The 12,533-nt window shown below is 34.7% G+C and overlaps 1 protein-coding gene across 2 annotated transcripts; it reads right to left on the bottom strand.

Annotated features, from left to right (window-relative positions):
• Positions 1-3,973: 3,973 nt before the first annotated feature.
• On the bottom strand, positions 3,974-11,024 carry LOC129453532 (uncharacterized). Of its 2 annotated transcripts, none has more exons than XM_055217807.2 (7): positions 10,634-11,024; positions 10,286-10,553; positions 10,119-10,207; positions 7,415-7,753; positions 7,110-7,193; positions 6,067-6,189; positions 3,974-5,006 (listed from the first exon to the last, which is right to left on the bottom strand). In XM_055217807.2, the coding sequence occupies exons 3-7, from the start codon at positions 10,159-10,161 to the stop codon at positions 4,846-4,848; spliced, it is 750 nt and encodes a 249-aa protein (XP_055073782.2). In that variant the 5' UTR covers positions 10,162-10,207; positions 10,286-10,553; positions 10,634-11,024; the 3' UTR covers positions 3,974-4,845. The 2 variants fall into 2 exon arrangements, with proteins under 2 accessions (XP_055073782.2, XP_055073781.2); XM_055217806.2 differs by having other exon boundaries at positions 10,286-10,468.
• Between the last annotated feature and the right edge of the window lie 1,509 nt (positions 11,025-12,533).

Genomic DNA, 12,533 nt, shown 5'->3' with positions numbered 1-12,533 from the left:
TTTCTAGGTTTTTTTTGTGTGTGTGTGTTTGTAGAAATATCTTTATCTTACAGTGATTTTACCATGAATGGTAATAATTTTAAGTAGTGCTGTTTCGAGTCGAATTTTGCTGGAAATGTCATAGGTTTGTCATTTGACTTCAACCTTTGGCAATTTAAAAAAGAAGTTAAAATCTTTACTAAAACTGTTTATAATTACTAGTATCCAGTAAATTATAAACGTGTTAAGTTTAATAACAGTATTTCCCCCAAGTGCTCTTTTTTGTTTCCTGTTTAAAGAAACAGATTTTGAAGAAACAGATCCATATGTCTGGGACCATGTTTTTACAGTCTATGTTTGGGATCCATTTGTTCATTGTAAAGTATATTTGGTTGAATTTCAAAAAAAAAAAGTAATCCTCAAACTTCTGTATTAGCCCATTTTTTACATTTATTATCATACATAAAACTTTGGGCAAAGTGAAATTTCCCTTCACATCTAATTTTCAAAGTGTTTATTTGGGTTGGGTACTTCAAGTACGATTGTAATCAGATGAGCAATAGTCTGCACTGCTGTTGTATGATCACATGATGGTGCTATTCCATCAAGTGTCCTGGAGCTCAGTTCGTAGTCCAGTCAATTGCGTCAAGTCAAGACAAGGAAAGGTCATGTGTTCAATTCCAGGGATCACACATACTGATAAAATGTATGCCTGTGGATGACTTTGGATAAATGCATCTGCCAAATGCATAAATTATTTTTGAGATCAACTCTTGGGCTGATGAATAAGGACTGATCCCACAGGTTTGAAACAACGTGAGGGTGAATAAATGATGACAACGTTTCTTTTACTCTTGCTTTAATAGTTTGTATTATGACACAATCATGTTATAAATGAATAGTCCAGACATTAATTCCAGCTTTGTGAGGCTTACAATATGATGTGATCTTTATTGATGCATTAAATGCAACTGTAACACTGACCGAGACATTTTTCTCTGTAGTTGTTGTTGTTGTTTTCAAAATTTACATATATCAGAAGTAATAAGCTCTAAACTTTATCAAACGTTATATAGTTCAGTTGTGTTTGATCATGACTAAAATTTTGGAAAGAGCTGTTTTAATGCAACTTAACACAAGTAACTTGCTATTGCTTAGTGTGACACAACTCATTTATAACGTTTATAATTTTAATTGATTATTCTAGTTGTATATTTCATGGTCCTCAATCTGTTCTTAATGGAGAGACGAGACTTTTTTAAGTTGTCAAATAAGTCTTTGTTGTCCCCAGAGTGTGTATGTGAAGTTTTAGCTCAAAATACCATATCAATAATTTATTATAACATGTTAAAACTGCCACTTTGTAGGTGTAAGCAAAAATGTGCCATTTTGGGGTGTATCCTTTTAAATGAGCTAATATCTGCACTAAATGGCAGTGCTGTGGTTGGATAGTGCAGATTAACACAGGGGGAGCTACATTTCAATGACCTATTTTTTCATAGAGAATGGTTTACCAAAACTTAGTACCTGTGATATTCTTTTTCAGTCTTGTTAGGTTGATAGGAATACTGGGTACCCAATTATAGCACTTAAACATGAAAAAAGTCAGATTTGTCCCTGTGATATGTCCCTTTTAAATCACAACTTTCAACCACAATTTACAATGTAAATATTTAAGTACTTACCATAACTTTATTGTAGAAAATGTCGATCATCAACTCCCGCGTATCCACACTGAAGTCAATTATTTTCAGGTGCAGCCCTACGCTTTTCTGTCTCAAACTACATTCAGTCAACTCAGATTTTTCATTTGACACGATGAATTGGCTGAGCAGAGTTTAATATGTTCTGTGAATATATATTTTTGTTTTACCCCAATACCATGGGTTTTAATTACCACAATGCATATTTTTGTTTGGGGAGAATTATTTGAAAGCAATATGTTGAGTCAATACTTAACTTTCAGTTTCCACAATTTTTTTAAATATAATTTTTTTTACAGTGTAGGGTTAGAGTTGGGTTTGGGTTAGGATGTCATTTTATTTAACAGAAAGTCGTTCTAACCCCAAACCCATGCGACAATAGTAGGAAAATAGGAAAAACATAACTGTAACGTCAATAGTGGAACTTCTGCCTAAACGCTAGCATAAAGCATTAACTCTAGCATATAACATATTAACATTGTAACAACATTGTACTAAATTTAATGTGTAATTCAATATTGGGAGCGTACATATCGACTGTAACATCATTTGGTGTTTTAGTTAAAGGTAGGGTAACAGATTTGATCCTGAAACATTTTTAGTTATGCTGGTTAAAAGTCTCCTCACATCCTGATAGCAATCACTGTGTTAAGTTGTTTAAATGTATTTGTAGAAATTTATGGCATAACACCAAAACATTTTCAACCAATCATAGATTTCGGTCCGAACGGACGTTTTCTTTTTTGTCCATCATACGTAAGCGTAATTTGAATGCCCACCACGCAGCAAGTCCACGCAGACACCATACGTCATCGGCACGTTCACGTGCGCTCACCTCCCGTCTGTAAACAGCGAGAACAGCATTTGCTGAATTAACAACCTGTACAGGAGCCACAAAACGAAAGGCATCTTTTATAACAACAACAGCAAAAACTGCCTGGATCAGCAAAGAGCAAAAACCAGAACTAACATCGGTAACTTTACTGTTTTACCACGAGATGCTAACAGGTGCAGGAGGCAAAGGGTCTGAAAGGGTCGCTGCACTGTTTATTTTTGTAAGGCAGGTACACGATATGTTTGTATTGAGATGGATTCAGATATTCTACTTTGATGAAACATTGTGTTGCTTATGAAATGTGTGTTCGTTTACGGATTAGCGTAACGATATAGTTACTACGTCTACACAACATAAACATTAGTTTAAGTGTGCTTAAACTAATTTTGATGTACACCAGTTGTTTATGTTGGTTATTTTGGAATTGGAAGTGTTATTCACTTTGTACTGCAAAGTTTTCTCATTGGTGAATGAGACATGAGATGTGACCGTCTGATCTGTGCGTGTTCATGTGTTTTAAAAGAGATGTGACTTTGGATGGCGATTTGACTAAATTTGGCGTAATTTCATTGCTAGGCGGCTACCATTAGCATTTTTCAAAATGTGTTACCCTACCTTTAAAGGGGACATTTCACCAGACTTTTTACATCTTTGGTGTCCCCAGAGTGCGAATGTGAAGTTTTAGCTCAATATCCCATTGATAATTTATTATAATATGTTAAAACTGCCACTTTGCAGATGTGCGCAAAAATTTGGTTTTGGCGTGTTTCCTTTAAAATGCAAATAAGTTGATCTCTGCACTCAATGGCAGTGCTGTGGTTGGATAGTGCAGATAAAGGGGCGGTAGTTACTGTTTTTTTTTTTCATATTTTAGGTTGATAGAAGCACTGGGGACCCAGTTATAGCACTTAAACATGGAAAAAGTCAGATTTTAATTATATGTCCCCTTTAAGATTAACCTGTTATCCATGGGTCTTTTTCATGCATGAGGTTTACATAAGGAGGAGTAAACAATCGTGTTTTAGACTCACAATATACTGTTATTATTTATCTATGCCTAGGTAAATACAGTTGTCCATTCTACGGCACCTTTAAAGTTATGGCAACCACTTTAGATTGGTCTATCCAAGGCAGTGCATTTAAGCTTAGCCTATTCGGAGAATGTGCATTCCATGGGAATGGAGCTTATGACCTTGTTGTTGCTTGTGCCATGTTTTACTAGTTAACAGGGAAGTGGTTGTTTAAAACAAATTATGGTTCCTTGTCACACTGTGAGGTTTTTAATCTATTTATGGTGAACATATCTTTTGGTATGGGTTTCAAATATTAAATTTAAAGGTGTATAATGTTGTGCAATCAGTGTGGCTGATAAAATGTGTTTTAGTCTGTGTGTTTGATCTGTGAGAATTTTTTCAAAGATAAAAGGGAAAATTTGTGACTCTCGTTTTTAGATGTTTCTCATATTTATTTGTAACCACAAGATGTTTCAGTATGATATGAAAGCGGTATACAAAAATAAATTCCACTAGTTTTCTGTACATGTGAATAATACTGAACTTGAATTATGAGAATGTTTCCCAAACACTTCCATTATTATTTAATTGGTTAAACAGAAAGGCCCCACCCCAAACTCACACCATTGGTTGACCGTACATGATACTCAAGTAAACAGAGCAATATTTTGAATGTTTTAAAATCATATTTTTCAGGAAGCATCTTCAGATATTCACAATTGCGTTAAGCTAGGAGAGAAAAGTATTTAACATAAAAAACACAAAAAATACATTTGTACATTAAAAAATAAACAAAATATGTATATACACCCTTACGAAAATTAACCATGGTTTTATTACAGTAAAAAACAACAAAAAACATGGTTACTGTAGTAAAACCATGTTAACCACAAAATAACCATGGTTTTGGCAACCATGGTTTTCAAAAACCATAGTTAAATCATGGTTAGTGTAGTAAAACCATGGTTTTGCTCATAGTAATTAATACACCAAAAACCATGGTTCATTTTCATAAGGGCAGCTTTCCATGTAGTGGAAAATGCTAAATTACACCATTAAATCGATAAAGAGGATAAAAAATTTATTGAATAAATTATGGCACCAATATGGCGTCAACTCCGGTTTTGGAAGGCCAGTGCAGATTTTAGTTCTAACCCTAATCCAAATATGAAATATCTCAAATATCACACATAAAAAATACATAACAAGCTACATCGTATTTAGAATTGCTTTAAAAATGACTTTGATAAGGATTGAAACTAAACTTTGAAGGACATTGACTCTCCAGGATCAGCGCTAAATAGCCCTAACTTAATTAAGGTCTGTGGTATCTGTTTTCAGAAAGTGTGTCATATTTCCTCAGAGGTTTAATGGTTTCGACTTTTTTGGACGGTGGCACGTTGCATGCGTCCTTCCGACTCCGATCCTGTCGCCAACAGCTGGATTTCTGCAGTGCTGTATTTTCATAAATGGCCTCTGGAAACAAACAGCAACGTATAGTACTTGTTTGGTTACTTGAAATGGTTAACAATGCAAAATACAGGCCACGCTGAGGGTCTAAAGAAAGACGGTTTTTGCTCTGCACGCACACGCTGCACATAACTGCTCCAGTTTAACCACAGGCAAACGACAGGCATTTGATCGTCATAGACAAGACCTAATTCTCAAGAGCGCAAAACCACATGCCCACCCACACTCATTCAAAGACCAGGAAAGACAAATGCCTGTGTCTGACCTTAAACAAGACAGTCTTCCTTAATCTACCTGACTTTTCGGTTAATACTTTGGATTAAGTACACTCTTAAAAAAATGGTACAAATGCTGTCACTAAACATTTAACATTAACAAGTCTTTATGAAACAATAAAATACCAGCCTCATGCAAAGCATTATGGGAGTTCTCATAAACCTTTTTTTGTTAATTTCCTTTAGATTTTGGTTCCCAGAATGCTTTGCATGAAGCTGTTATTTTAGTTTTTTTTTGTTGTTGTTAAGATAAAGATTTGTTAATGTTTAATGTTCATTTAACTTGGAACAAATGGTTGCCAGTAAATAACATACATTTAAATCTGCAGTAAGTTACTGGCAACCAGCTGCCAGAAATACTGTAAATTCTACAAAACAATTTTACATTGCATTGATTGCATTTTGTTGTAAAACAGGAAATAATTCAGACTTTTGTATTTTAAAAAGCAAAAAAGTGTGCTTAGATCTAGTTGCGTAATAAAAGGACACAGGGCCGATGAACATTTAAGCGCACTGTTTTAATAGTGTACAGTAGCTTATACAACTGTTAGTATACGACTATGTGTTAGAAGTGCTTATTGCCTTTTATGTAAAGTTATAGACATTTTTCATAATCCAAAACACACAGCAATTTTTGTAACTCTCAGGATACCAGCAGTAACAATTTGTAAAAGCACTTTTTCAAAAGTATAGTCAAAGATGTCAACGTTACACATGTTAAGGTTCTTAAAAAACACATTAGCATATCTGTTATGTAATTTGTTAAATGCAGTGATTTCTTACAGACATACCTTTGGTTTTGCATGATAACAGGCATATGGCAACAACTATTATAATTAGTACTACGCATCCAACAGCCACCGCTACCCATATCCATATCCACCAATTTTCAATTGTTGGCTTGGTCGGTTCAGCTGTAGCACAGAAAAGATTAGGAAAAGATGTAAAATAGTATGTTTGATGAATACAGAACATGAAACGATTGTAGTATTGTAGTAAGTTATTTGTATAAGAGGACAGGCTGTAATTCTCTCGCAAACTGTAACGCAATTACTTGATCGACTTAGCGCTGGTGGATCAAAAAGACCACAAGTGTTAAGTATATCCTACTAATTTCGTATACAAATTGTTTATCTGTATAACAAATTAAATTTTGAAATTTCTACTGGAAAATTAACAATTATGTTTAGTGTTTGTTATAATGCTAGCATCCCCCCACGCTTGCATTAAATAAATCAGTATTCAGTATCGCATATACTGGATACTAGAAATAGCAGAATCTGAACTCTCTGCTCATCATAGATAACATTTCTTAGTTTTAAACTTTTATTATTTATTATAATAGACTTTAAATTCCAGGTAATGTGATCCCAGGCCTTTAAACCCCACCATATACATTACTTTTTCAAAGCTTTAAATTGAATCATGGCCAAAAACACCTGCAATATTGAATCAAATAGCGTAACATGATAAAAACATTTTGCAATCCCTTTCAAAATATAAAATACAATACAACACATATACTTTTAGTTTCCTTTAGTCTAAAAAATGCTGGGTTATTTTTTTAACCTACGGTTGGGACACTGAGGGACGAATTCTTCCATTGGGTTAAATTATCCTAAAATGATGTCTTAAACAACACATCACAGGTTAATTTATAACCTAACAGTTGGCGACTAAAATAAACATTCAAAGGCTTTAAGTAGCCTACTTATCAATTTATTTTTTATGGATCAAATCTGGAGGCCAAACATATGATTTACACTGTTTACATTCCTGCAAAGCATTGAATGCAGACTATTCAAAAGTGTATGAAATAAATTAAAATATTTACCTCTGGGGGAACAAACTGTTGGTGAATTTGTGGTAGTTTGGTTTTGAGTTGGTGTCTGAGTTGGATCCTGGGTGCTGTTTGGTTCTGCAAGGCAGGACAATTATAATTATCGAATATATTTTTTTTATTGAAATTTTAACAAACAATTCTGAAAATGGACAGTTAAGAATGTATGTTGACATGGTAAAAGGAATGAAAAATTAAGTTAAATGGGTCATTGTTTTATCCAAATAAAAATCTGTATAATGGTAAGCAAGAAAACAGAGTCATTTCTTCCCATAGACTCTCAATACCCCTCTACTTACCAACCAGAATATAAAGTCCATCACTGCATTTAGTTCTGAGAACAGGAATATCAAAGGTGACTTTGCAAAAGTACCATCCGCTGTCAGTGATCTTTACGGAAGAGTTTTCAAACGTTGACAAAGTGCTGTTATTTTGTTGAACAAAGAAGGATGAGTTTTCGCCTATCTTCTTTGACTCACAGTTTTTATAGGTTGAGTTAAAGTGCCAGCTCACTTTCCCTTGCATTTCATTCCAAGTGCAGTTAATTTGAATCGAATCCCCTTCACAAACTGTAATGTTTGCTGCCGGTTTCAGATGGACTTGTAAAAGGTTCCAGTCAAGTGCACTCCCAATCGAGGCTGATCAAAGAAAAAGATCAGTAACAAATACATAACTGATCACAAGTTTACCATATTGACCTGGCTGGAAACATGTGGTTATTGTGCTTTAACTGATAGTTAGACATAATCAGTTGTGTAAAAGTACTTAGTACTTTCTACTCTAGTAACACTATTTCAAAGTGTTTGTATTAGTCAATAAACAACTGAAACAAGCTGCTCTGAGACTATCACACAAAGCAGCATTTGTAGTTCATTTCAAGTCTGTAATACACTGTTGTGATATAGGAGACTGGGGCTAGTTGTCACACATTTAATACCAATGTTTTCAAGATTAATTTTTTAAAATGTAAGGACACTTCCTTATTAAATAATAAAGGGATGAGCGGTGCACAAACTAACGCAGGGTTCATTGTAACACGGCCACTTTACAAATGTATACACGGCCGAGCAATCTGTGGTCTTTTTCTCTTACTGCCAGAATATGATCTCCTGTGAATTTGTGAAAAGCTTTGATGTGTTTTGGTTAAGATATTGAACAAAGAGTATTTGGAGGCATGGCGGTTAATTTCTTCATCTTATATTTTTTTTTTTTCGATTTCTGAGATGAGCGTGTAACCAAATCCAACCTTATATTAATTTAATCACCATCTTGTTACCTAAAACATAACATTATTTTGAAACATGTCAGCAACTAGTAACTGATAGCTGGGATTGAAAACATTTGTACACAGCGGGATTAGTTGTAACAGTGTTACAATTAAGCCTCAGGTATACAATGAAGGATGGTTAGATGAAGGATCATGAATGGATGAATGTGTGGATATCTATCTATTATAGGCAGATATATAAACAATATCCACCTTTAGTATATAGGCAGAATTTTATTGCTTTATTTGTGTTTAAACAAAATTTTCTAGCAGGTGTTACAACAAACCCTCTGTTTGTTACAATTAATCCCACCTATGGGTTAAGTTGTAACATTTGCACTCTTGACTTCGATGTAAATGTACGATGACGGTAGGTCCCACAAACAAACTTTAAGTGTTCATTTGTAGTAGAAATTTGTGTATTGATTGTGGGAAAAAATGATTAATCTAACTTAAATATTTTTTTGAATGATAGAGCCAAAGTCAAAAAGCGTATGTTTGTTTCTCGCTCTCCTCTACTTTTACACTACTGGAAATAATAGCTTTCAACACAGAAAACTTAATGACATCACTTGAATTAGTAAATACACAACTGAAACAAGCTGCTCTGAAACTATCACAAAAAGCAACATTTGTAGTTCTTTACAATAAGTCTGTAATACACTGTTGTTGTATATAGGAAACTGGGGCTAGTTGTCACACATTTAATACCAATGGTTTCAAGATTATTTTTTTTTTAAATGTAAAGGCACTTCCTTATTAAATAATATACAGTTAATTGAACACATGACTTTATATAACACAAGCCATGTTGTCACAATATGGGAACTAAAGTTGTTATAATGAAAACCTGCTACAAAACTGCATATTATAGGCTTTTTATTGGCTTTTTCCAGTTTTTATTGAAATGAAAAGAGTAAACATGCAGAAAATATCAAAACATATTGTAATATATAAATGATGCTGTATATAAACACAGCACTTCAATAAAAATGGCACAACCTGCCGCATCCTATTCTTTATTTAAGAAAATAATTATCTTTCAGTTTAAATCCTTTATATAAAGCTAGGCTTACTTAAGTGTGGTTTAATTGTGCATACTTGTTTATCAATTAAACAAGTTATTGGTTGTTTTAATCTGTGGTATGGTAAAATATAAACGAACCATGTTCATGTTTGAAACAACCCAGCATTTTTAATACTGTGAAAAGACTGTGCTACAGTAAATTCAATAAAGTTATTTTAATCTAAGAAAGTTTTCAGTTGCATGAATCCAATACACAAAACCACAGAGGGAGAAGAAAATACGCTTTAACATAAATGGACTTCCTATGTGACAACTAGCCCCAGTCTAAATTTGGTCATACACTGTCAGAGAAACAAGTACAAAATGGTACCTTTTCTGTCGCTGTGGTTCTGTTTTGCACCTTTACAGGCATACAAAACATAATACATTGATGTAGCTTTTGTGTACCTTAAGAACCAATTATGTACCTTTAAAGGTACAGTATAATGTTTTGTATCCTTAACATTTAACTGCTACACAGTCCTTCACAACAGGTCCTTAACATTGTATTCAAAAAGGTACACATTTTTCAATGTGTTGTATAACCATAAAGGTACAAAAATGATACCACCCCAGAAGATTTTCATTTTTGTAAATTTTTCTAAAACATTTACATAAAGATTATATCCAAACCATATGTTTTGTTAACTTAATAGGAAATCTCACTTACCCGTTACTAGCAGTAAAAAGACTCCACTGCACAGCCGAGCCATGCCAAAAACAAAGTGCTCTGTAAACAACAAACTCCTTACAGTAACTCTGAAAAATGAAAATAAATAAGTTAAAGAAAAGATCCAACTTTTCAAACTGTAATCGAACAAAGATACACGACAGTACCTTGAGCCTTTACATAAGAATGCACAAAAGAAACGTTCTCATGCATTCATGGTGGTTTAATCTTGAAGTCTGATTATCTAGGCAGGTTCCTGTGTGGTCATGTCTACGAGGTTTTAGAAATTATACCGGCCCCCAAGACCATGATAGCTTCTCAAAAACCTTTTTTAGTCTTGTGTTGTCTTCCTGTCAAAGATCAAAGTCCACCATGTTATGTTTAGTTGAACATAACCTATAGTTTCTGCAATGAATTATTTTCCAAAAAAAGGCACTGCAAAACATAGAAGATGAAGATCACGCACTGTACCGACAAAAGTTTAGGTTTTTCAGACATTAAAATGATACACTTACCACTTTTTAGGTTGGAGGATGAGAATCACTTTGAAGCAACATGCAAGTATTTAGAAAAACTTTGAAAACAGGTCACGAGACACATTATAGTCAAAGACACAACAGAGATCTGACATCTCATAATCATACCACAGCATACTTTCAGTTCACTGTAGAAGCAGAGAAGATAGATACAGTTGCGATCTTACATCTTCATGCATCAGGTAGCGCATGGGATGTGGTCGTAACATTAAACCCGAGGGGAAACCTAACCATGGTTTAAAAGTTAACTCCAACATCGAATTAAAACTAAAAACAACAACAGCATTTTTATTAAATCGTACATGTTTATAATACTCTACGTTGGTAACAGAGTTTGACAGTAACAGAATTGACACTGACAAATTCGGACACGGTTTCAGTAGCAACAACATAAACAAACAGCTTCTTTGGACTAAACTTAACTTCGGATAAACTCCACAAAGAATCGATAACATTTACAGTAGTTTATTTCTGATAAGTAAATTACCTTCATTCATAAATTATTATAGCTAAAGCGTATCAATAATTACTGAGCTAATGCTACTGGGTAAAATTTATGTATGCAATGTTAGCTTGAGGTCCTTGAATTCTTGCCTGGCTGCCAAACCTCTTTTGATCCATGCTTATCATCTCCACTCGTCTTTAGCAAACCAAAACATTTTATTGTAAACAAGGTATTTGTTTCAGAGATCAGTTTAGCCACTAGCCAGGCCGATAAATAAATACAGACTGGAAGTTCACTTCGGTTCAGGATATGAAACAGCCTAAGCGCTTTCATCGGATGCACGCGTGTTGTCTCGGTGTGTCTGGACGGAGCTTAAAGGTATTGCGGAGGATTTTCTTTTTTTTCTGGGTGGATCATCAAGACTATTGGTCCTCCTAGTTGTCAATCAGGAGTGTTGTGCAATTGCATGGAGAAGGCGGTTCTTTTCTTAAATTTGAGAAAATCCTCCGCTACACCTTTAACTTCTGGTCTCTGTTTGTTAAAAGAGCACCTATTTCATTGCTAAAAACAATGCTTTGTTGTGTATTTGTAATAATACAACGTGTTCATGTGGTTTATGGTAAAAAAAACACATTATTTTCCACATACCATACATTTTTGGAGCTCCAGATTTCACTCTCTTCCTGAAACGCACAAATTTGATAATCTCTGTCCGTAATTGGCCAGCTAATCTTGTATGTTGTAATTGCCCTCCGGCTGAAAAAAACAGCATAGACCAGCATTAGTCCCATGTTGGTTTGGTGCTGGATTAGTTAGCATACCAGCACCAAAACACAACATATGCTGGTCTTGCTGGTATGACCAGCATGGGATGTTGGTGCTGGTATGCTGCTGATGACCACCAGCACCAAGCCAGCATGGGAATTATGCTGGTCTATGCTGGTGGTCAGAGCACACCAGCACCAAGCAGGGTGCTCTGAATACCTCTGATGTCAGCCGGAAATGTGACTATATGATAATGTCGCTCTTTACTACCTCACCAATCTCAGGAAGTAAACTGTTGCCGTGTTTGTTGTAGTCCAAGAAAAGTAAACTGAACTCTGGAACAAATACCTTGCCGAAAAAAACAAATGTTTTGGTTTCCTTAAGACGAGTAGAGACGGCGATCACGGATCACCGCTATGATTGATTGATTCTTTGTGGAAGTTTACTGGAAGTTATGTTTAGCAAGGAAATGAAATCATAATTGTCCATTAAAGGCGGGTTGCATGATCTCTGAAAGCCAATGTTGACATTTGAAATCACCTAAACAAACACGCCTCTACCCCTGTAGAATCTGGACCTTCTTTTGATAGACCCGTCATAGATAGTCATGTCACACTTCACTTTGTACTTCATGCTTGTTCACTATATATCTGATTCATTGGTATCATC

This window comes from Misgurnus anguillicaudatus, chromosome 23, assembly GCF_027580225.2.
Source record: "Misgurnus anguillicaudatus chromosome 23, ASM2758022v2, whole genome shotgun sequence".
In the NCBI taxonomy this organism is placed as follows: domain Eukaryota; kingdom Metazoa; phylum Chordata; class Actinopteri; order Cypriniformes; family Cobitidae; genus Misgurnus; species Misgurnus anguillicaudatus.
Note: the sequence above shows the minus strand (reverse complement) of the source record. Positions and strands in the feature narration are given on the sequence as shown.